The sequence below is a fragment of the Piliocolobus tephrosceles genome, unplaced genomic scaffold (assembly GCF_002776525.5).
Source record: "Piliocolobus tephrosceles isolate RC106 unplaced genomic scaffold, ASM277652v3 unscaffolded_40, whole genome shotgun sequence".
NCBI classification, from domain to species: domain Eukaryota; kingdom Metazoa; phylum Chordata; class Mammalia; order Primates; family Cercopithecidae; genus Piliocolobus; species Piliocolobus tephrosceles.
In genome coordinates, this window is record NW_022324309.1 from 469,832 (window position 1) to 492,637 (window position 22,806).

Sequence of the window (22,806 nt, forward strand, 5' to 3'; positions counted from 1 at the left end):
CATATATATGGTAAAAGCATCTTGCCAGCACAAATGATAAGAGATGATTACAGAAAACTTGGAAGAATATTCTTATAGAAATAGTCATTGGAGGCTGGGTGTGGTGGCTCACACCTGTAATTCCAGTACTTTGGGAGGCCGAGGCGGGCAGATCACAAGGTCAAGAGTTCAAGACCAGTCTGACCAACATAGTGAAACCCAGTCTCTACTAAAAATACAAAAAATTAGCTGGGTGTGATGGTGTGCACCTGTAATTCCAGTTACCTGGGAGGCTGAGGCAGGAAAATCGTATGAACCTGGGAGGCGGAAATTGCAGTGAGCCAAGATAGCACCATTGCACTCCAGCCTGGGTGACCATGCGAGACTCCATCTAAAAAAAACAAAAAAGTTGTCATTTGAATGTAATGTCCTGGCTTAAATTTTACCTGGAAAAGAAACAGGTTAAATTCAAAGGTTAAAATCTAGACAAAAATAGGCAAAAAAAAAAAAAAAGGAAAGTTTAGTCATCTCATTAACATCTTTAAAGACCAGCCATTATGTAGCACTTCAGATAGGAAGGTCCTTCCCCTCTTGGCTCAATTAATTGGATAATTCTTTAGTCATATACAAGACATAAGATAGTCCGATGTACATGGCTAATGATGGGGATAACTAGCTAAGGCTGATAATTGGGACACCATTTCAGAAACTCTTCTCAGGTTCTGCCTGGCTTCTGACTCAGGCCCTTGGGTCCTCATCTATGAGGAGTGAACTCTTGTGTTATATGTCACTCAGCCAAACCTGAACCCCTCAGATTCTAATCATATCACTGAGCAACTTGAGGGAAAGAACCTCAAGGCAAAATGGTTTAGTAATCCTAATGGAACATCTCTTCTGACATATTTCCGTGTTCTTAACCTATTTCTGGCATTTGGAGCTCTAACCCTCATTAGATTTCATTGTGGCCATTGGCTCTTATCTCTCCATGGTCTATATTCTTAACTCCCTTTGGCAGTTAGATATTAGAAAAATTGAGTTTGCGTCCTTTGTAGGGACATGGATGCAGCTGGAAACCATCATTCTTAGCAAACTATCACAAGAAGAGAAAACCAAACACCGCATGTTCTCACTCATAGGTGGGAACTGAACAATGAGCTCACTTGGACTCGGGAAGGGGAACATCACACACTGGGGCCTATCATGGGGAGGGGGGAGGGGGGAGGGATTGCATTGGGGAGTTATACCTGATATAAATGATGAATCGATGGGTTCTGACGAGTTGATGGGTGCAGCACACCAACATGGCACATTTATACATATGTAACAAACCTGCACATTATGCACATGTACCCTAGAACTTAAAGTATAATAAAAAAAAATATGTTCTTGGTTCACATATAATATGTTTACTTTAAAATAACATAGAAATAGAGGTAAATTAACAGGAATATTGTGTACATTTTATTATACTAAAAATACCAGGTAAAAATTGAAGGTTAAATTTGCCTGTGAAGTTGCCATTAAATAAAAGATATATTAACACATGGTTTCGTTTAAATAGGAGCCATGACCCCTAGTGTTTGTGTGTTACATTTAAATTGGAATTGACTTTCATATATATATATGAATATATATTATATAAAATTTGGAATCACTGTTACAGCGTTCTAGTAAGTTATTATTCTGACTTAAACTATTTCAATAATATCTGATAGCTACTCCAGAAAATATTCCTGAGAAAAAGATTTACAATTAATAAAGTGATAAACTACTTTTCACAGTGGGTGGATTTAGGCTGCCATTCTATTACCATATTTGTTTCACTCTATGTATTAATATATTTTGGAGGTTGTATTTTAAATTGTTATTAATGATGCTCATTAATTTATACTAAATTATCCACCTTTGGTCTTGCTGCAGTAGTCAAGCATTTTTCTTTTTAAAAAAATGTCATTTCCCCTGGAAAATTCATGCAGAAAACCATCAAAGGAAAATTAAGCTGCCATAAAGTAATAAAACAATCTTTCATGCTGTTTGGTCATTGCAACAAAATCATAGAGCAAGCAAATTGAAGTAGTAGTCTAGACACAGCTTTTATAACCGAGAAGAATGAGCAGAACTCAAGGTTCTTATGTGGTCATGGTCAAAACATAGAGCGGTCCATGGGGAAAATTATTTCTGTAGAATTGTATGACTTTGACACTTCCACTGAGAAAGACTAGAAAGAAGAGCATTCATGGCTTGCATTTACTGAGTGCTCCCTAAGCATTTGATTGATTCGTTAGTTGGCAGAAATTTTATACAATGACTACCCCTTTAGAGCACATTGCTGTGTCATTGATCTGGTCATTTTTATGGGTCAATTTGTGTCTCCACTTCCACTGGGATATGGACTACACTTCATTTCCTATAACAAAGTGAAAGTTACTGGTTTTCTGCCAAGAGTACTGTATAGAAATACCATGCTATTCATATTTGTGGTTTGATGTACACTGATATAACATCATATGAAAGATATTCTGAAACCATAGAGAATAAAATATTGTTATCAAAGTCGCACAAGTAGTAATATAATAATGTCAGATGTTGATAAATGAATTATGAGTTGCCTAGGTTAAGGCTAGAATTCTGTATTAATAATACCTTTATGTGTTTGGTATATCCATTTTCTCAGAGATACTCCAGTCAATGCTATTTGCGTAAAATGAAAGTAAAACATTATTAAAGAATCGATGTGTTTAGGCCAGGTGCAGTGGTTCATGGCTATAATTCCAGCACTTTGGAAGGCCAAGGAGGGCAGATCTCCCGAGGTCAGGAGTTCAAGACCAGCCTGGCCAACATGGTGAAACCCCATCTCTATTAAAAATACAAACATTAAGCAGGCCTGGTGACAGTTGCCTATAATCCCAGCTACTCGAGAGGCTGAGACCCAAGAATCACTTGAACCCAGAAGGCAGAGGTTTTAGTGAGCCGAGATCCTGCCGCTGGCACTCCAGCCTGAGTGACAGAGCAAGACTCTATCTAAAGAAAAAAAAAAAAAAAAGGCAAAGCATAGAATTGTTCAGAGTATACGGATCCGCAGATTTTACTATTTAAGCTGAAGTGTAGGTCTGAAATAGTTTGCGGAGTTTTGTCTTGGTGTCATAAATCTGTAGACTACAAGCTATTTCTGTTTTCATTTGTGTTGGTTGCTTTAAAAGAAGTATGTCTCTGAACAAAATACAGAGGAACAGACTTAAATACTGCAGTAACTGAAAAAAACATACTGAAGTAACTGACTCAGTCCTAGGTTTACTCCATCCATAGTAACCTAATACAGAATTCCTATAAAGAAGTGAAACAGAACAAGAAATTAATTGCTTTCCTGGGACACTTCAATGCTAAATTTGAGGAGGATCACTAAAAACACAGTGTGTCTTTACAGGCCATGTATAAGTAAACATACTGTGTTTTATTTTGGTCTTGTTTTTAAGAGAGTAATGTCAAATACCAGATGTTTAAGAATGCTGTAAGAGGATTTAATGGATTTGCTTTTATCTGATAGTGAGTAGTGGTGGGAACCTCTTAGTGTTAAACTCAAAGGGAATAACATTGTAGCTACTCTTTGAAATTTCTGAAGTTAGAAACAAGATTTCTAGATTATTAAAAAATCTATATTAAACTACGATTTAATAGTAGTAACTGTGTAACACTTTTTGAGCATATAAGTCAAATGCTGTGCAAAGCACTTTAAGGGAACTTCTTATTTAATTGTCAGCATCCACATGAGGTAAGTTATTATTACTATTCTTATTATTCTAATTTTCCAGATAAAGAGAGTAAATTTAGAAAAGTAAAGAAATTAACTCATGATTGCACCTATATAAGCATCTATTAATAGACAGGAATTAGTATTTTTAAAAATAAATGTTATTTATAATATTATTTGTAAAATATTTTTGGAAAAATATTATTTAGCAACTGTTTAAAATGTGCTGGACAAATTAGAATGTGCATCTTTATTGGTTTCCCCCATGTCTTCTTGGGCCCAATTTCAGGCAATTTGGTAAAACAAATGAACCCTAGGCCCCCAAATCCTTCACTTGCTCAGTGTCCCTGTAAGGAGCAGCCTTCCTTTTGGCTGTATGCTGGTGACATTCTCTCCTATGCTTTCCCGTGCTCACTGTGGGTTCCAGGGGGCTTTGCTGATATTAGGCCTCTTGGTCTTAGATAGTTAATCTCTGAGCTCTGGGTCCCTTCCTGGGGCATTCTTGGTACCATTGTTACAACCTACTCTTTTGTATATAGTATTTTGCCAATCTAACACTACATTGTGGTAGCGAGAGAAAACCAATCCCCACCCACGTTATACATATTTCCTAGGTCTGAACAATAAGTTTGCATTGTACAAATCCAGTGAAGTGGCTCAGCAGTTGGCTTGTTTACTCTTTTCATTTCTGCAAATACATCTGGTTACTTGGGTAAGAAGAAATTAGAGTTCACATATTAAGTATAGATGTATCTGAGATCCTAAATTAACTGCCAGGATGTGCTTGGTGTGCTTGGCACTAGTCATTCAGTGGAGAAAAAAAATTAGAATCTCTGCCGTCATGGAGCTTATAGTCTAGTGAACTGAGAATACCCTTAGATGCACTCAAAATAACCCTTACCTTCTAACTTCCAATAAGTGATCAGGCTTGTAACCTCGACTCTACCTTGGGATATGTTTTCTCACCATTTTATACACTGCATAAGAGGTGAAAGGGTGATTGCTCCTCAAATACTAGTTAGGGGATAGGAGCTTCTTCAGCTACAACTTCTTCCCACAAGACTTAGTGTGTCTCACTCAAATGCAACTGGAGCTGGTTGACCCTGTGGAGCACTCACAATTACCAGAACATGACAAATTCAGAGAGGGACTGCATTTCAGCTCTGGTGCTGAGACCCTGGCCACTTATCTTCTCCATTAGGCCACTTATAGCACATATTTAAATCATAACTTTATATCTAGAATCACAGAGATTGAAGATTGCAAAGGAACTTAGACACCATCTACTTATTCTTTTAGTCTACTTGCTGCTAGACTTTTTCAGCATCATACAAAGAGAAAACAGATTCAGAGCTGAAGATTTTTGTTCTCTTCTAGCAACTGGCACAACTTAGACTCGACTTCTTTTGTTTTCAAAGCATAAGCTAAACAGTCACTGAATGATTTCAAGGTCCCCCTTTTGCCATTTCTACCCACTGACATTCTAGCCACCGTAACTGTTTTTCGCAGTAGTATGTTTAGTCACTCTTTCTTCCCCACTGTAGGCATCATGATGAAGGAAAAAAAATTAGGTTGAATATTATGAAATTGCTGATATTTGATCAACATTCAACAATTTTTTTTTTACCTAACTAAAGGCAATTTTATGTGGCTCAACCTATGCTATCTCTTGCTGCCATATCTGAATGCTCTTATTTGAAATCAAAGCTAATATTGCTCCTTTTTTCTTTTTACACACACACAGACAGACACACACACATACACACGCACACAGTTGTTTGTTTCTCCAGGACATGTGGCTACTGAGAAGACTAAGGCCAAAACTTGTATTTACCAAGTACTGTGTAGAGTTTCTGCTGAATATTCTCTATTTGCCCCTCAGATTCACTCTACACCCTTCTCCAGAGAGCTGTCCTCCACAGACTGCATCCACAGGACATCCTTGTCCCCTGGCATCTAGCAAGAGATTGAGGACAGGAGGAAGTAATTTGGGAGTATTTGTTGCCTGGCTCCTTCCCCTCTGGACCCTGGCTTGGAAAGTGGCTGTGTTCTTCTACCTGTAGCCACAGTCTTTCTTAATGGCCTTTCCTATAACAATGCTTTTGCCTGGTTCTGGAAACTTCTTCTTCCTGGGCTAAGAGTGGTAAAAGCTTCCCATTTTGTTGGCCCTGGGGAGCTCCTCTACCGCTTTTTGATTTTCCTGAACTATACCCATGTGTTTGTTAGCAGTCCTTCTTTCATTGTCTCGTGGTTAATAGTCTCTTCAGTTACTCCTTTGACTCTGCTGTCTTCTGGGGCCCTGACTGACAGAGTGATTTCCTGGCTATCACTTCAGTTTGTGCATGTATCAGTTTCTATTTACTATATGTGAAAGTTCTGAGGTTATATTTGCAGAGCTTTTATACCTGTAGGCTAAGTTCTAAGACTTATCAATGCCCTCAGGCAGGAGGAATGATTAATGCACTCATAAATGGTACTTATTTACACTTCTAATCTCAAAACTAATTGCTAATTATTAAGTAAGGCCTTTATCTTTATTGAAAATTTTCAAATAAGAAAATGCTAGCTAAAGCTAGTTTTCTAATATGAAAATGCAAGACAATATTCAAATATCTGTGAAATATAATTATACTTTTATTATTACTTCCCTATTAATTATTAGCTGTAAGGCAAAACATTAAATCAAATGCAATATAATAATGATATATTATAACAATGATAAAATGCAATATAATAAATAAATGGTAGCTAATCTTTGTCAGTATAAGTGTTTTTTCAGTGTTTAATATTTGACTGTGGTATATATACTCATATGCCACATAGAAGGGAAAGAAAGAATCAAATAAACTGTTTTTAATTCATTGGAATATGATTTTGTTAAGCCATAGATTGACTTAACCCCCCAAAACAAGTTCATTGTTAGAACAAGCATTTCAAATATTTCCTGAGCACTTACTGTAGTGCTTATTTTAGTCACTATAGTGTTCAGTGATGTGGGAAGTTCAGAAGACTCATGGGATTTATGTGCTGGATTTTAGAAGGCTTCCTAACAATGTCACAAGTCTATTAATTGTTGGTTGGCAAGAACCAAAATGAAAGCCCAGGTCTCCTGTTTCTGGTTTAATCATCATTTTCATAATACTTTTTCCCCAACCAGATATTAAAAGGTATTGAAAAGCAGGTGTCATGCATCTCTAACAAAGTGTTCACTTTCATTCTGGGTAAACTTTGCTGATCATACAGTTACAGGCTTCAGGGCTCTCTAAAATAAGCTAAGAGTAGCCAATAAATAAAAGTACAACACTATTCACCATATGATATTTCACATTTTAATCTATTTTCCATTCAGTCTGCATATTATGGGGCAAGAAAGCCCTAAAGAGTCATGCTAGGGTATTCCATATTAAGTTGCTTTAACATTTTTAACAAGTGTATGTTAATGAACTAGGCTATTTAGAAGACTGTGTCATACAGCCTCATCACCCAAATCCTTTCCAAAAGCAGAAGGTCTTTTGAGCATTGTTTGTAGGAGATTTCTAGGCTCTTTGAGTGTGTTGGTTGGGCCATGGAGAAGGGGAATGGAGTAATAAATGGATTAGACTGGACTGTTGAGAGAGCCCTTGAAGGCTATGCCAGATGAAAGATACAAGACATACTGCTCCAGGCATACCTTTATCTGTTAAATGGTAGCCTAGCCTAGGACACCGAAATGTTTACATGATTATTTACAAAATTCCATAAAATGCATTTGTAGCTTTTAAAGATATGAATGAAGTTTATATCTGAGTTGTGGCTATAATCAAGTTAAATGAGAATAATTTTAGAGGGGACAGCTAATTACAGAGTATTTTTTTCTATTAGAATAATAAAAAGTAACATCCAAGCCTGGAATAATATAATAGGAAGCCTAGAATGTATTGATATATGTATAAATATAAAAATAAAGGTAAAGTTATTTTGCTCAGTATTCATTTCCATTATCCGATCAGAGTTTCAGAGATTCATGTGGAAATATGACATAGTCTTGGCAATTCCTGTATTGGACCCCTTCAGTGTCATGTATGGCTCCACTTGAGCTAAACCAGAAAAAAGTGACATAAAATTGTTTATTCTTTTGACATGTTTTTTGACAACTTCCTCAAAACCATTGAGATACTATCTTGGCAAAAAACTTAATATGTCTAGCTTCTTTAATGTCAACTGTGCTTGGGTTTGAAATCAATTCTGTGTTTTTTGGCAGCAAAGTAAAAGGGAAATCAGAGTAAATTATACTTTTCTCATACTTTACAAAAGAAGCCTCCAAATCAGCTCTTTGGAGACACAAAACTTGTCCTAGTAATATACTCTGAAAACATAACTCTATTTAGTAAAATTTTATTAAGAACACATATTTTCTTACTGCAAATTTAAAGGCTTACATAAACATTTCAACTTTTTAAAAGTTGTGATTCTCAAGAAATTAACTTAATGGCTGTTCATTTATCATCTCCAAAACCAAAGCCATTTGAATATTTCCTTTATTATGATGTATTAGAACTTCATTAAAAGGAAAAACTTACAAATAAGTTATCCTTTTGGAGCAAGATCACACTGTGCTAAATAATGAGATACGGGAATACATTGAACGGCTTGACTTCTGCTGACTTTTACTTAAGCGTGTGAAGTGTTTTAAATTAGACTATGTTAGTATTGATGAAATGTGCACAAAGGGGAAAAATAATTTAAAGTAATTTGTTCCATTTTGAGAGCTCGATAAATTATATAATTAAAAAATAAAGCACTGTGACCTGGGACTAGGAAAACAACTTCCAAATACTGTTGGAGAGTGTGGCAATTGGAGCAACCATTTTGGGAGGCAATCTGGCCATGTCTAACAAATTTGCAGTGCCTTTGCCATTGACCTGGCAATTGCACATACCAATACGAATCTGCCACTAGACAAATTTGTAAAAGTAGACCAAAATAGATGTATAAGAGTATTCATTGCAGTGCTTTTGAAATAGCAAAAGAAAAACATTACAAAAATAATCTAAATACACAATAATAGAGAATGGCTAAATCAAATGTATATTTATTTAATGAAGCACCCTAAGCTATTAAGAGGTATGTATGAAATAACTCTGAATATGCTGATATGGAAAGGATGCCAGGATGGGTTAGTAGTTATAAATAAATCAGACATATATTATTATAACACCTCTTTGGGATAATTAAAAAAACAAACAGAAATACCTACATATATAGGTTCATGTAGATACATTGATATTTTGTATTTGATATTTTGTTGATGTATTGTACATCAACTTTTGTATTGAAGAAATATATGCATCTGACCCAATGTGCTTATTCAGATTTTAAAAGTTAATATGTAAGCATTGGTTTTTGGTGGGAAGAGGTTCTAGATAGAAGTGGATTGGAGGATGCTTTTTCTGCTCATTTGGTTGCTTTCTGTAATATTTGATTTTTGTAATCATGTATATGCAATACCTTTATTTTTAAGCATGTCAATATGTGTGTTCTTAAGTAAACCATTATTATTGTTCTTTATTTTATATACCTTAAAATGCAATAATTAATATTTTATTAGACAATAAAGCCCTGTTGTTGAGATTCCCAAGGTCACGAAGCATAACAAACTTTAGTATATCAGCATTGTATTGTCGGAATCAGCTCAAGTTTTCTATGTAGTATTCTCATCACAAACAAAAGTCTGCTCTTCCAGCCACCAACCCCTCCTTGAGAATGTATCCCTTAACTTTGTAGGATAGATCAGCTTGATGTTGGACAGTTAGAGACATTATATCTACCTCCCCTTCTGAGCAAGAAAATGAAATTAATTATTACAATTGTTTTCCTCCTCTGTAGTAAAAGAACATATGGCAAACAAAGGCCTCTCTAAATACGCATTCATACTTAGTGGAGCCAAGTTTGATTCAGAATGGGGAGAAAAATGGTTGCATATTTCTCATGTACCCTGCAGTGTAACACAGCATACTCTATTTTCAAAGCAGTTCCAAAAAGAAACAATAAAATGACTGTCTTCTGCTCTCTTGAATCTTTTCAGAATTGCAACTTCCAGTGAGTCCCTCTGTGTGTCTGAATCAGGGAATACAATTAAAGCTGAGTACTTCGAGTCACCTTTTAAAAACAGTGAAGCCACGTATGTGGAAACCAGAGGACTGGAGACATGAACAGCTGTAAGCTAATCAGTTTGAATTGTTATAACCAGCATGCATTTTAGGAGACAGCTAACAAGAGAAAAACACAGAACAGATATGGGGAGTTCACAGGTGTGAATTATTAGTTTCTCTTACATAAATTTTCAGCTCTCCTTTTTAAATAAAGAATGCCATCATTGACTTTCTCCTAGATTAATTCAAACCTGTCCTGCCAGAGAATAAACATTTGGGTAAATTGGACTCTTATCTAGTAAGTTACATTAAAGGAAATTGAATTTAAAACCTTGACAATGCAAAACTATAAGATTTTAGCTTCCATTTTATACTCAAATGACTTTGCCTTAGACTATGAATATGGCTGGATGCATTTTTTCTGCTATTTTTTTTTAATGGCTCTTAGCATCTAAGAAAGTATCTGCTGTCTATCAAGTTATCCAAGTTTCCTCCAGGGAAAGGATTTTATAATGTAGATAAATTATAGTGAAAAATTAAGAGGTTTTAATTATCTTATCCAAGACACAAATAAGTTTGCCTCATCTAATTTTATAATTATTAAGTAGTATTTAAACAGTTAATAGTATTTATTGAAGAATCGTACGCATCTTGTGCCAACCTAGAATTTTAAAGTTAAAACTAGGTCAGGTGCAGTGGCTCATGCCTGGAATCCCAGTGCTTTGGGAGGTCAAGGCAGGAGGATTACTTAAGCCCAGGAGTTTAAGACCAGCCTGAGCAACATAGCGAGAATCCATCTATACAAAGAATAGAAAAAAAATTAGCCAAGCGCGGTGGTGCATGTCTGTAGTCTCAGCTACTCAGGAGGCTGAGGCAGGAGAACCAATTGAGCCCTTGAAGTGGAGGTTGCAGTGAGCTGTGATCGCACCACTTCACTCCAGCCTGAGTGACAGCAAGACCTTATCTCCAAAAAAAAAATATATATATATATAAAAATAAATAGCAGAGTCCTTTCATTGATCAAACTTAGATATTTAACATTTAGAAATATGATGTAGAAAAGCAAATAATTATATATTTTGGTATCATTTATGATGAAAGCATATTTCTTTCATTACAAAATATTAAACTGGTGTTAGTTTTCCTTTGTAGCCTGAAGTGTTTTTTTTTTTGTTTGTTTGTTTGTTTTTTTAATATTTAATCCCTTAAGTTAACTCTTCATTATCTGGGAGTAGGGACATTCGGTAAGATTGAACTAGTGGGCAAAGTATTTTCACATATTCTTGGTGACCTGTTCACTGTGTAAAAACAACACATTTTTCTAGAGAAGAAAAAATAGAGCAAAGGTAGGCAGAGGTAGAAGGTTTTAGAAAGTTTCATTCAAACTGTAATTTATATCACTTTTGTTGCAATGGTACCGTGCATCTGAGGTCATGGGTACTGTGACTAATTTATATATTTATTTTTTAAATTCAACTTTATTCTACATACTATCTTTCCACCTTTTTATTTATTTATTTATTTACTTACTTACTTACTTATTTACTTATTGTGAGACAAAGTCTCACTCTGTTGCCCAAGCTGAAGTGCAGTGATGCGATCTCGGCTCACTGCAACCTCCGCCTCCCAGGTTCAAGTGATTCTCCTGCCTCAGCCTCTCAAGTAGCTGGGACTACAGGCACCCGCCACCATGCCTGGCTAATTTTTGTATTTTTAGTAGAGATGGGGTTTCACTATGTTGGCCAGGCTGGTCTCGAGCTCCTGATCTACCCGTCTTGGCTTCCCACAGTGCTGGGGTTATAGGCATAAACCACTGTGCCTAGCCACCTTCTTTACTTTTTAAAAATACTTTGATTAAATCTGGCGGAGTGGGGAACTATTACCAATTTGACTCATTCTAGCTGTACCTCTCCACCACCTGGTGGTGATGCTAATAAGCAATTGAAATTGTTCAAGGAAATCCACACACTGAATGTGGGCATCCTACAAAGGCTAGAAGCAGTTTACAAAGCTTGAAGGTAATTTGCAAATTACATACTCAACCCTACATTATGGAGTGCTAACTACGTTGTTTTATTTTTTTAGGAATGAAACGACAGTCCTTGCTCCACATGAAACAATCTTTCGAGCCGAAGATCTATCTGTGATTCTTAAAGCGTATGTGTTGGTGACATCCTTAACCCCTTTGCGTGCATTCATTCATTCAACTGGCACAGTTTGGAATCCGCCAAAGAAAAAACGCTTCACTGTCAAGGTAAGCTCTCAGTTGAAGCTATTATTTCACGCAAGTACACTGAGGTAAAGTAAAGTGAGTTGGGCTGCCATCTTCCCACCTTTATGGTTATCAAATCCCATCGAACAAAGATCACATCTTTTTTATTGCTGCAAGAAAAGATTTTCATTTAATGGGTACAGGTTTAAAAATGAATTGGAAGCAGCTTAATTCACTAGGGATCACAAAGGCTACATTCTTTTTTCTCAATTCATCATGATAGTTCAATTCTTTGATCTACTTATTACAGAGCTAGTTCACAGCTATACTCTGTTTTTCTCAGTTTTTCACTTATTCAAGAAAAATATGGTCAAAGCAACAAATGGAAGTACAATTTTGCCTTTGTGCTTTTTGCTTCACCCTTAGGAAGCATAATGCTAGTTCATTACACCAGTCAATATGGAATATTTGTTGAGTGAAAAATAAAGCTTTCAAGTGTGCCTAATATAGCAAGCTATGACATAAAGGATAATAGGGAAGATTTCAGGGAAGAACTTAATAATAATCCCCAAAAGTTTAATAAGTTATAAAAGGTAGCTCAGGTCAACTGGGCTGAAAATGAGATCTAGTGATGACAATATGTTTGATAAATTTTAAAGGGATTTTGATTTTACAGTATTTTATTGTTCCACATACCAAAAAGAGGAAATGTAAAGAAACTGAAAGAATGCACAGGGTCTCTCATAGTATCAACAGATTAAAAAATGATTGAACTTGATTTTTTTTCAGAATTTACCTTTATAAATTGAATTTTGAATTTTGGAAAATCTTCCAGCTCAAGAAGAAGGCATGAGCAAATTGTTAGAATTTATTTCTGGCATCTTATTTTTTTTTATTTAGTGTGCTTTCATTTTTTCCTCTTAAACTTTGTTTCCTTTTTCACTGAAAAGCTTAAATATTCTTCTGTAAGTTTAAAAGTTGTGCATTCTTTACATGTATAACATACAGTGGTCACTGTTAATTTAAAACATGCACTCATGTTTATGTTTTCCTATTCGTTTCTTAGACTTTTCAATATTTCTATCTGCTTCCCAACCTTGCCTTCTCAAGACTCTTTTGGTCTCTGTACCACTTCCCCAAATACCATTATCACAATGTAGATTTTTAGTTTTGGTTGAAATAATCACTTGTTCCTTTTTTTGGTCTTTTTTCCCTCAAATACAAAAAAAACTTTATCAAGACACTTACCATCCTCACTTCCCCACACTGTTTACAACGTCCTCTTGGACTTGTTTCTTTTACTATTCGAGTGTTTTCAGTTTGAGTCTGATGTCTTTAATCTTTAATTCTAAAAATCTGTTTTCATGATTTCTTGAAATATTTTTGCTCACTGTTTTTATTCTTCCTTCTTCTGTTGACCAGATTTGATCCTTCCATTTCTATTTATATTATTTGGCTTTTCTTACCTGCTTTCTGGAAGCATTTCTGTTTTCTAAGACAGTTCTTTAATCTTATCTTTTGAATTATACAATCTGTGTCAGTCTGTTTTGCATTGCTATAAAGGAACACCTGAGGCTGGGAAATTTATAAAGAAAAATGTTTATTTAGTTCATGGTTCTGAAGGCTGTACAAACATGGAACCAGCATCTGCTTGGTTTCTGATGAGGTCTCGAGAAGCTTCCACTTATGGTGGAAGGCAAAGTGGGAGAAATCATGTCACATGTTGAGAGAGGGAGCAAGAGAGATACCAGGCTCTTAAACAAAGCTCTCCTGAGAACTAATAGAGGGAGAAGTCACCACCAGGAAGGCACCAAGCCCTTCAGGAGTGATCTGCCCCCACAACCCAAACAGCTCTCAGCAGGCCCCACCTCCAACATTGGGGATCATATTTCAACTTGAAATTTGGAGGGGGCAAATATCCAAATTATATCAAAATCCTTCTTACACTGTAGCTTTACTGCTATCTCATCTGTTGTTTCTTGTATTTCATTTATTTATTTAATGCTGCATGTATAACTTAAATGCTCATTGCCCTTCACTTGAAAACTAGTATATTTTTATTTACTTCTAATATTTTTACCATATTCCTCTTTGTTTTTTTTAATGATTTCTTTTTCACATTTTATTTTGCTACTATCTTCTATTATTTCTTTCAGTATATTGCTCATGCTTATTTTAAATTCCTCATCTATCAGTTTTGGCAGCATAACATATGTTGTTCAGTTTGTTGCCTTTCTTTTGAAGTAGGTGTATTTTTTTGTGCATTCCCTATATTGTCATTTAAGCTTAAGTCCTCTTGCAGACATTATTTATTCCACCCAGTACAGTGTTTGGGGAAGGTCAGTCCTTTCAGGTGAATCCAAGGAGAAGGCAGAGAATGTGTTCCAAACATGAAGAAACCACTTTAGGTCGCTTCCCTTTGTAGCCAGGTAACTTCCCTGGTCAGAATTTCACCCCCTAGACTCTCTCAGGCATAAAAGCACTGGGAGGAAGCACACCTTCCTCCATTATACATCATCAAGCCTGGGGGTGGACAGGAATGAATGCCACATGTGACCAGTAACTCCACACATTTTTTTCATCCTCTCTCCCAAGAAATTCAACAGTCTGAATCCCGGGCCTGGGCTTAGCATCCTTAACAAGGAAGGAGCAACCAATGATTGTCCTAGGGGAAGACAGGGGAGAGTTAGGAGGAAAACGAAAACATTTTCCTTCAGCCTGTTGCCTCAAGTACCCTCCAACAACACCCCTCCCCCAACTCCACTTATCCCTGACCATGGCTACCACTGGTCAGATCAGTTCACAATAGCTCTAGAATTCCTTTCAAAGAAGTATTTGTTATTTGTTCTTTGTTATCAAATTCTTGCTTGGATCTCATTTCACCTGGGCTAGTGAATCATCTTAACAGGAAACTGAAGCTCTTAGATATTTTAAATAATTTTTCAAGTATTTTTCCTCTTTTTATGTAACTGCCGCTCCCCCTACCCTGGTACAAATAACAGGCTAATTTTTACGGTAGTTTTTATTTATGTATTTCCTGAAAATAAATCATGAAAAAAGAAATCTCCTTGTGATCTGGTTTTCTTTAGATTTTCATGCTTTCTTCACTCTTTCCTTTCTTATTCATGTTTTTGTCTTTTCTGTGAGACAGATGGAAGCTGTGGTTGTAGCACAGGAAAGCATGCAGTTCTTGTCATTTTCATCCTCTCCTTGGGATTTATCTTTTCAAGATCTTGCCTGATTATTCTGGACAATACTGTTATCTCCTCTCAGAGGGAGGTAGTGCAGCTTCCTGGGTCAATGCAGAGAAAGCGATTGTTTCCTTACTAGTCCAAAGTTATGCTTGATGATACAGATAAGTTTCAGAAAACAAGAGGATATTCATTTACCCTTCAACTGATGTACTTGTTATTTCAGTTAAAACAAATAGATTATAACTCATCTGTTAAATTATTTAACCATCCTCAGAAATACTGCTTTCTCCTGGTATTTTTAGATGTGAAAAAATACATAGAAATCTCACACTGCTAATGTGAAGGACAAAACCAAAACCCACTTTAAAAACTACCCCCGCTATACCAGCATGTTATTAAACACTGTTCTCAAATTCCACAAAACATAATTTTGTGTGTGTGTGCATGCGTGTGTGTGTGTGTGTGTATGTACTGAGTCCTGAATTCAAAGCCCAAATAACTTAGTTAAATCAGTAGTGATTTATGTACTGTGTGATGAGGCAAGCCCACTAAACTAGTTATCAGTGGCCATTTATAGAACATTCTGACAGCTAAAGAAGGTATGAAGGCAATAACAGATATAACTATGAGCTCATTTATTTCCAATTAGGTCTTCTGCTGAGATACTTTATCTGTTAAAAAGCTTTGTAGAGAGTAAAAAAAATCAAGAAATGCAAATTTGAGGAATAATGGAAAATAGATGCTTTGTAAACTATTTTTAATACCCTTCTATCGAATAAAATATTTAAAAATTTAAGTGTTAGATGTTTCCCAAGGATGTTCAAACCTAAAAGCAGAGGAAGATGTGAAAAGGAAAAAAATTGCAAATGTAATATTTGCTTCCTTTATCGTTTGATCTGATTTTAAAACAACTCTATTTGTTGCTGTTAAGACAATATCATTTACTTGATGAGTATAATAAATCCAATTTTAAGAAATATTTTATTTAAAAATGTCTTCCCTTAAAAAGCTCTCAAATGAATTATAAAACACTTCAGTTTGTATCTATAAATTCAAGAGTAAACCCCTTTCACAAGTATTCTAACTATGACTTTTGGTTAAATGAATCTATATCTGTCTGAAAAAACAGGTCATATAGATTAACTGCAAGAAATATCATAAATTTAAATTTGGTTCTTAGAGCGAAAAGTCACAAGTCATCCCTTCATCCGTTGTAAATCACAAAATGAGTTACCCAACAGAGAGGCAACTGTAATATCTGTAACATTTTATGATGTCTGAAGATTCTTTATACTTCTGACCGTAGTTGACTGACTGTTTTTATGAAAATGTATTGCTGAAGAGATTTGTGACTTCTGGCAGAAAAGGTTGTCAAAAGCCTTATTTTGTCCAGTCAAGACATAAATTAAATTAATTCCTTGTTTGATCAGCCATCCCATATTTGAAGACGTTAGATGTGTTGCTATTCCATATTTGACATCAGATATAAAGTTATATGAAGATGATTCCTTACATATAATCAGCTCCCTATAAGTCTCTCTTCGATTCAGTTGAATCAAAGGTCATTTAAAAAATTTTAACTGCATGAAGAAATGGCCCGAGTCTACTTTATCCCTAACTGCTGTAAGCCAGCCACTCTACTTTGCTATGATGTATACATGACATATATAAATATTATATAAATGATCATTTGTTTTCCAGTAAATGCAGTATTCAGATGTCATACTCTGAATTTCTAGATAAGGGCCACTTTGATAGAAATAGGGAAGTCTGGGATACCATAGCCTTTTTTCAAGTCAGATTTGTGAGTTCTAAATCACCAGCTCTCTACCACCACTGCAATGGCCTTCAGGGGACCATTCTTCCATCTCCCGTGCCTGCAGTTCCCTCTCACATCAATACAATCAACAAATGTGCACAGAGGGCAGAGGAGAACTGTGGCGAAGAGAGGAATGTTGTTATGTACAAGATTCCTTTTTAAAAGATGCATATATCCCTTATTCATTTTGGAAACATGACACAGTTGCAGGGATGAAGTTAGCCTCATTTGTCGTCAATATTTATGAAGTGCCTTTGATAATGTTGGGTGAGATCGCTCATATATTCCCAAGGTAAAAATGAGTAATGTCTTTGCAAGAAGGTATAAAGTGACATTATGGTTTTTCAACCTTAGGAAGTGTTCTTCTCCTGATCTTCATTTTATGTCTAAAACTGCAGGCTATGAAGCAGACCTTGTAAAAGGCTTTTTGACTGAGCATCTGGCCCTTTGCTAGGCCCGGGAGATTTATGTCAGTTGTAGAAAGAATGTGAATAAAAGTCTTCTCCTGAGAGTTTGTAAAAAGAGTTGATGTATTACTTAGCCTACTTTTGCTTGAATTAAATTTTAAAATTGCATCAGGGTGTTCATTTTAAAGTATGATTTTTATATAAATAGAAATTGTAAATAACCAGCATGTAATTGAATAAACTTGTGACCAAAGCTAGCTGACTTTAAAAACTTTTGTAATAACTGCAAAATAATCAGCGTACATTGATGTTAGGTATTATTTGAAATATACGTTTGCTCTAGTAAAAGAATGACTGCCTTGTAACTGTATGTGATTTTAAAGTATATTAATGTAGAATAATTTTATTATTTTGCACTAATACTCTTTGTGCCAACTTTGTGTCTTTTTTAAAAGCAATTCATTCACTCATTCATTTCATTCCTTCATTCTCAACTTAGTTCTATTAAAAGATTTGTCAAGTCATTTTGTACATTCATTAATTCTGAAGGCTGAACTTGGATTATTATCCTAAATGTAAAGAAAACTATTCTTTAATGATGATCATCTTCATTTGGCCAAAATGATAATTTAAGCAGATGACTCTAAGCCTCACAAAGGCAAGCAATGTGTCTATATCTCCAGAGCCTCACAGAGTGCCTGGCGCATGGTAGATGCTCAAAAATGTTTATCAATGAATCGTTGTGTATCATCCTCATTTTTAATTAAAGGTACCTCATTAATAATAACTGCCATTTGAGGAAAATAAGATTTAGGAGCAGGTTCTACAATAGAAGATAGTAGTATGGATTTACATATTCCATCATTGTTAATTCAAGCATATTTTCTCTTCTGAACTAGGGTAATGAATGCATAGATATATGCAAATATAATTAACTAAAATAATGCTTTATATAGGTAGATATGTATACACACACACACATATATGTGTAGATATACCTACCATATATATAATGTATTCTAATGACAGTGTAAAGGTAAAACCTAACACTAATGAATAAATTTGCTAATACTAGAAAATCAGCAGGCAAGTGTTAATTACGTACCCAGAAAAATGGAGGTGAGCTAATACTAAGGGATTTCAGTGTGAAATCAGGTGAGGTAAGTTCATTCCTTCTTCCCTCCTTTAGGATGCTTGAAAGATCAAAAAGTTCCTCAATAGTACTTTGGAGGATAGAATGTGTGTTTCCCTTCTCAGCTCCTCCCCTTTACCTGTCCTGTTGGGAGCCTGCTTCTCCCTGGAGCCATCAAGGGAAGGTATATGCTGGGATGAGGATGGGGTCCGGTTGAGGACTTGAAAAGAGCACGTGTTGTTTCTCTGAACTGGATCCTGGAAGTGTACGGCCTGTGAACTTCACAGAAGCTCTTAAAACTCAATCTCTGCAGGCTCTTCCTCTTTCTGCCATTGCCCAGCACAGTAATGCCACTCGGATTTCTGTTATGCCTTGCTGATCACAAGTTTATAAAATAAACAGATGTTTAGAGTAAAATCAAGCCTGGGAAAAGAGGTCTAGTGTAAGCAATCTTTCAAAGCACTTTAAGCATCTATAGAGAGTAGCACCCTCTTAATTTTTTAGTTTCCTATTATTTCTTTAATAGATGAGCCAACTAAGCCATAAAGATGTTCAAAGACAGAACCGCTGTATTCCCTTTCTTCACTACTCTCCATGCAGAAAGGATTGTTAAGATGGATCTTTGGGTAATGAACCATGAATTAAGGCAAAACTCCCTGCAATCTTCCTAAATGTTTTCATTTCTGTACAGGCACCTAGAGAGTTATTGAATTTAATTTTATAAATCTTTATCCTTAAGACTTTAACAACAAGGCTTAACTAAGTTTTTCATCACTGCGGTAATGTTAAATATCTTCTGATGACAGGAAAATATATTGGAAGGAAAAAAAAATCACATAAAGTCAGCAAACAAGAGAACAAAAACCAAGAGGAAAAATCTACTTGCCTAAATCTTTTTGAAATCCTTAAAAGAAGAGATTATGCTTATTCTTCATTTACGTAGGAAACAAATCTTTAGTGCTTGGCATAGTACCTAGTGTGCAGCAGATTCAGGGAGAGAGAAATGGATTAGAATAGAGATGCCACTCATCAAATAGCTGAAAAGAATAATTAGTAATAAAAATAACTCCTTTACAAAGTGGTATGTGAGTGCAAAGTAATAACAGTGAAAATAATGGCAGTAAATGTCTCCAAAAATTAATTGCTTTAATGCTTAAGTTTATTACAGAATATGTACTCAGTGGGGAAGTTAAATGATTTTTACACTTTTACTTTGGGTATAGAAAAAAAGTAAGCTTTTACCAGTACATTTTGAAACTTATTAAATGTATATCACTTTTCAGATTTTTATTAACAATATCCTTTATTCCTTGAGATCTATCTCAAAGGCTGTGACAAATTCTAAATATAAAATATCCTCAAATGTGCCAACTAGGTAAAACTGATTTGTCTGCTGAAGGAAGACAGGCTTTTGCTCCCTTCAGGAGAAAATCTGACTTGCATTTGTCTTACGTGATTTATTCATTGTAAGTTTAAAATGAAATACAGCCTTTTTCCTTCCACATATTAAAATGTGGTTTCAAATTTAGAAGAAACAGCAATCTTTTTTCACCAAGGAAGCCTACATAACTGTGAGATGGAGCAAAACAATTGCTGTATTGCCCCCAAGTGGTCTTTTTTGCTATTGTACAAATAGTCTGAGCTGTCCAATGGCAAAAGGAAAAAAGGCAAAAATGCTTAGCAAAGCATGGACCATTTTTCCCCCATTGAATTATACATGTTTATTTTAAAAAGTTATTTTATGACCCATAATTATGGTAAGAAAGCTATGCTTTTAAGTAGATTGTGAATGATGATAATTCTTCAGTACAATTTAAGTTACCTAGGCTGCACAATTATTTGGAACGATTTCAGCATTTGTCAGCCACTGGACATGGTTTTTTCACTTAAGAACATTTTGTAAAATGTAATATGCAATGCTATTAAAGAATGGTATCTCTTAGATGACTATATATTAAGAAAATTCATTCTTCCAGCTCAAATTCATATCATAAAATATAATAATTTTTTTCTATGGAAAAGTTAAACCTATTAGTCATAAACTTGTGAGTATACATTTAAGTGAAGAAATGTACATTTTATAATGTTTTTTTCATATAAGGAAATTCAGTGATATTTTCTAGACCTCTTTCTCCTCAAGGAATTTACTTGAGAGTGGTATAAATATGCAGAGTACACAAATACAGGATACTTTTTATGGCATATTGACTTTACTTAGAAGAAATGACTTATAAACATGTTATACTGTCTTATGTGTATGTAGATCAAACAAAATATGTCAGGGATGTTAGAATGATTTCCATAAACCTCTAGTCTAAGCCAGTCACCACAAGCTCAAAAACATCACCCTGTCCCATTGCCCAAAAATTAAGGCCTAAACTTTTTTCCTTAGAAAAACAACAAAAGAAAAAAGATTTTGCAACACATAGTTTTAAACTTACTACATAATCCCAGTTTTGAAATTACTCTACAGTTAGAGCTGGCACTCAACGTGTGACACTCAACGTGTAAGACTGCACTACTGTTTCCATGAATCTTTTGTGTTACTTCTGTCTGATTACAACCTGAACCTCAAATCTGCTGTTAACTGGAATTCCTTTCAATTATCTAAATGACCTGGTATTATGATATAGAACTGAACATCTGTGTTTTGTTTCTCTGAGTGCTACTGAGGCAGCAGAAATGGATTCTCTCCCAGGATTCTTCAGATATATTTTGTATTCTCTACCTTCTGCAACATAAAGACATATTTCGTTGCTTTTGTTAGATCTCTTTGGAGCGTCTGCCTATAAGGTGGTCATTCTCTCATTGCCTCATTGACTGACACAGAGCATTCCTGTACACATCACTCTATCCTCTTTGTCTCAAAACAGTTTGTCCTTTCACTCCCTATTTCTAGCCTGTAAAAACCGTTCTTAGAAGCTCGACGAAGCAAGTCTTTAAAATTTAGAGAAAGGGACTTCAAACAGGAGAGGAAATTCCAGGCACCCCTTTATTTACATATATATCCATATCCATGTGCACTACGTTTCCCCTCCACATCAGCTTCTTCATATGTGGTCTCTAGTTTTCCGGAATCTAACAGTTCCAGGTACTATAGCCTCATCAATCTGTTTAAAAAACATACTGTTCCAAACTGATGCTTTGGTAGAAATTTCTAGTAGAATAACTTCTGAGTAACTTCTACTAGAAAATTTTTCAGATATACTGAAAAGGTATATGAATTTTTCTATGTGCTTGATTACCCAGATTATCTACATGAAGAATATTTGTTCAAATCACACAGAGAGAAATCATTACTTTAAACTCAGAAGTCACAGAAGAAAAACATTATGCTAAGGAAATATATTTCATTTTCATGCCTTCAAGGAGTTACTGTTAAAGAAATGTGATTTTAAAATATGAATAGGACGATGATGACATCCTTTCAGGCTGAGTAATAAGCAAATATCCAATTGCATTTTTGCTTTAAAGGAGAGAGAAATAAATCATCAGCATTCGATCTACAGCACTGGGTATGCAGGAAAGAAAAGAAAAATCCCAAGCCACAGTTCTACAGGTCTGGGGATGGGTGTGCAGTAGGAAAGTCCTTGTACAAACTCTGTGACCTTAGACAAATCTGCTAACATCTATGGACCACTTTCCATGTCTGTAAAATAGGAATGGTTTTCCTATGAGTTAAGTTAGCCTTTTGATTCCTGCTACAAGTATTTACCAGCTACCTCCTATATGCTAGATGTTATGTTAGGCTCCAGTAGCCTAGCAGGAAACAAGGCAAAGTCCCTGCCTTTGTAAAGTTTATTCTTATATGGAATGACAGATGAAAAACAGATAATGAATTAATTATACACATATAAAGAAATTGGGATCGTTACGGGTGTTTAATATATCTAAGAATGAGGTGAACAGGATGGATGTTGACTAGGAAATAACTGGACTGCCCACTTGATGAGAGGTAGAAAGATTGCCCTGAATAGGTGAGATCTGAGCTGTAATTCTGTAATGAGACTAAGTGCCATTTGAAGAGATGACAGCGAAATATTCCCAGCAAAAGGACAATTCCAAAGTTAGGAGAGTCTTCACATATTCACAGAATGCCACAACCACTGACTGTGTAACATGTTGAACACAGGGTGAGTGGTAGAGAGGCTGAGAGAAAGGCAAGAGCCTAATCACACAGGAGT

At 35.4% G+C, this 22,806-nt stretch overlaps 1 protein-coding gene across 7 annotated transcripts in view; it reads left to right on the forward strand.

Annotated features, from left to right (window-relative positions):
• The window catches only part of LOC113219499 (cadherin-like and PC-esterase domain-containing protein 1), a 308,433-nt gene that overhangs the window by 96,271 nt on the left and 189,356 nt on the right, over positions 1-22,806 (forward strand). For all 7 annotated transcript variants that reach the window (XM_026454317.1, XM_026454321.1, XM_026454323.1 and 4 more), the window contains exons 6-7: positions 9,792-9,924; positions 11,944-12,112. In XM_026454317.1, the coding sequence (XP_026310102.1) occupies positions 9,792-9,924; positions 11,944-12,112 (302 nt within the window). The remainder of the gene's footprint in view (positions 1-9,791; positions 9,925-11,943; positions 12,113-22,806) is intronic.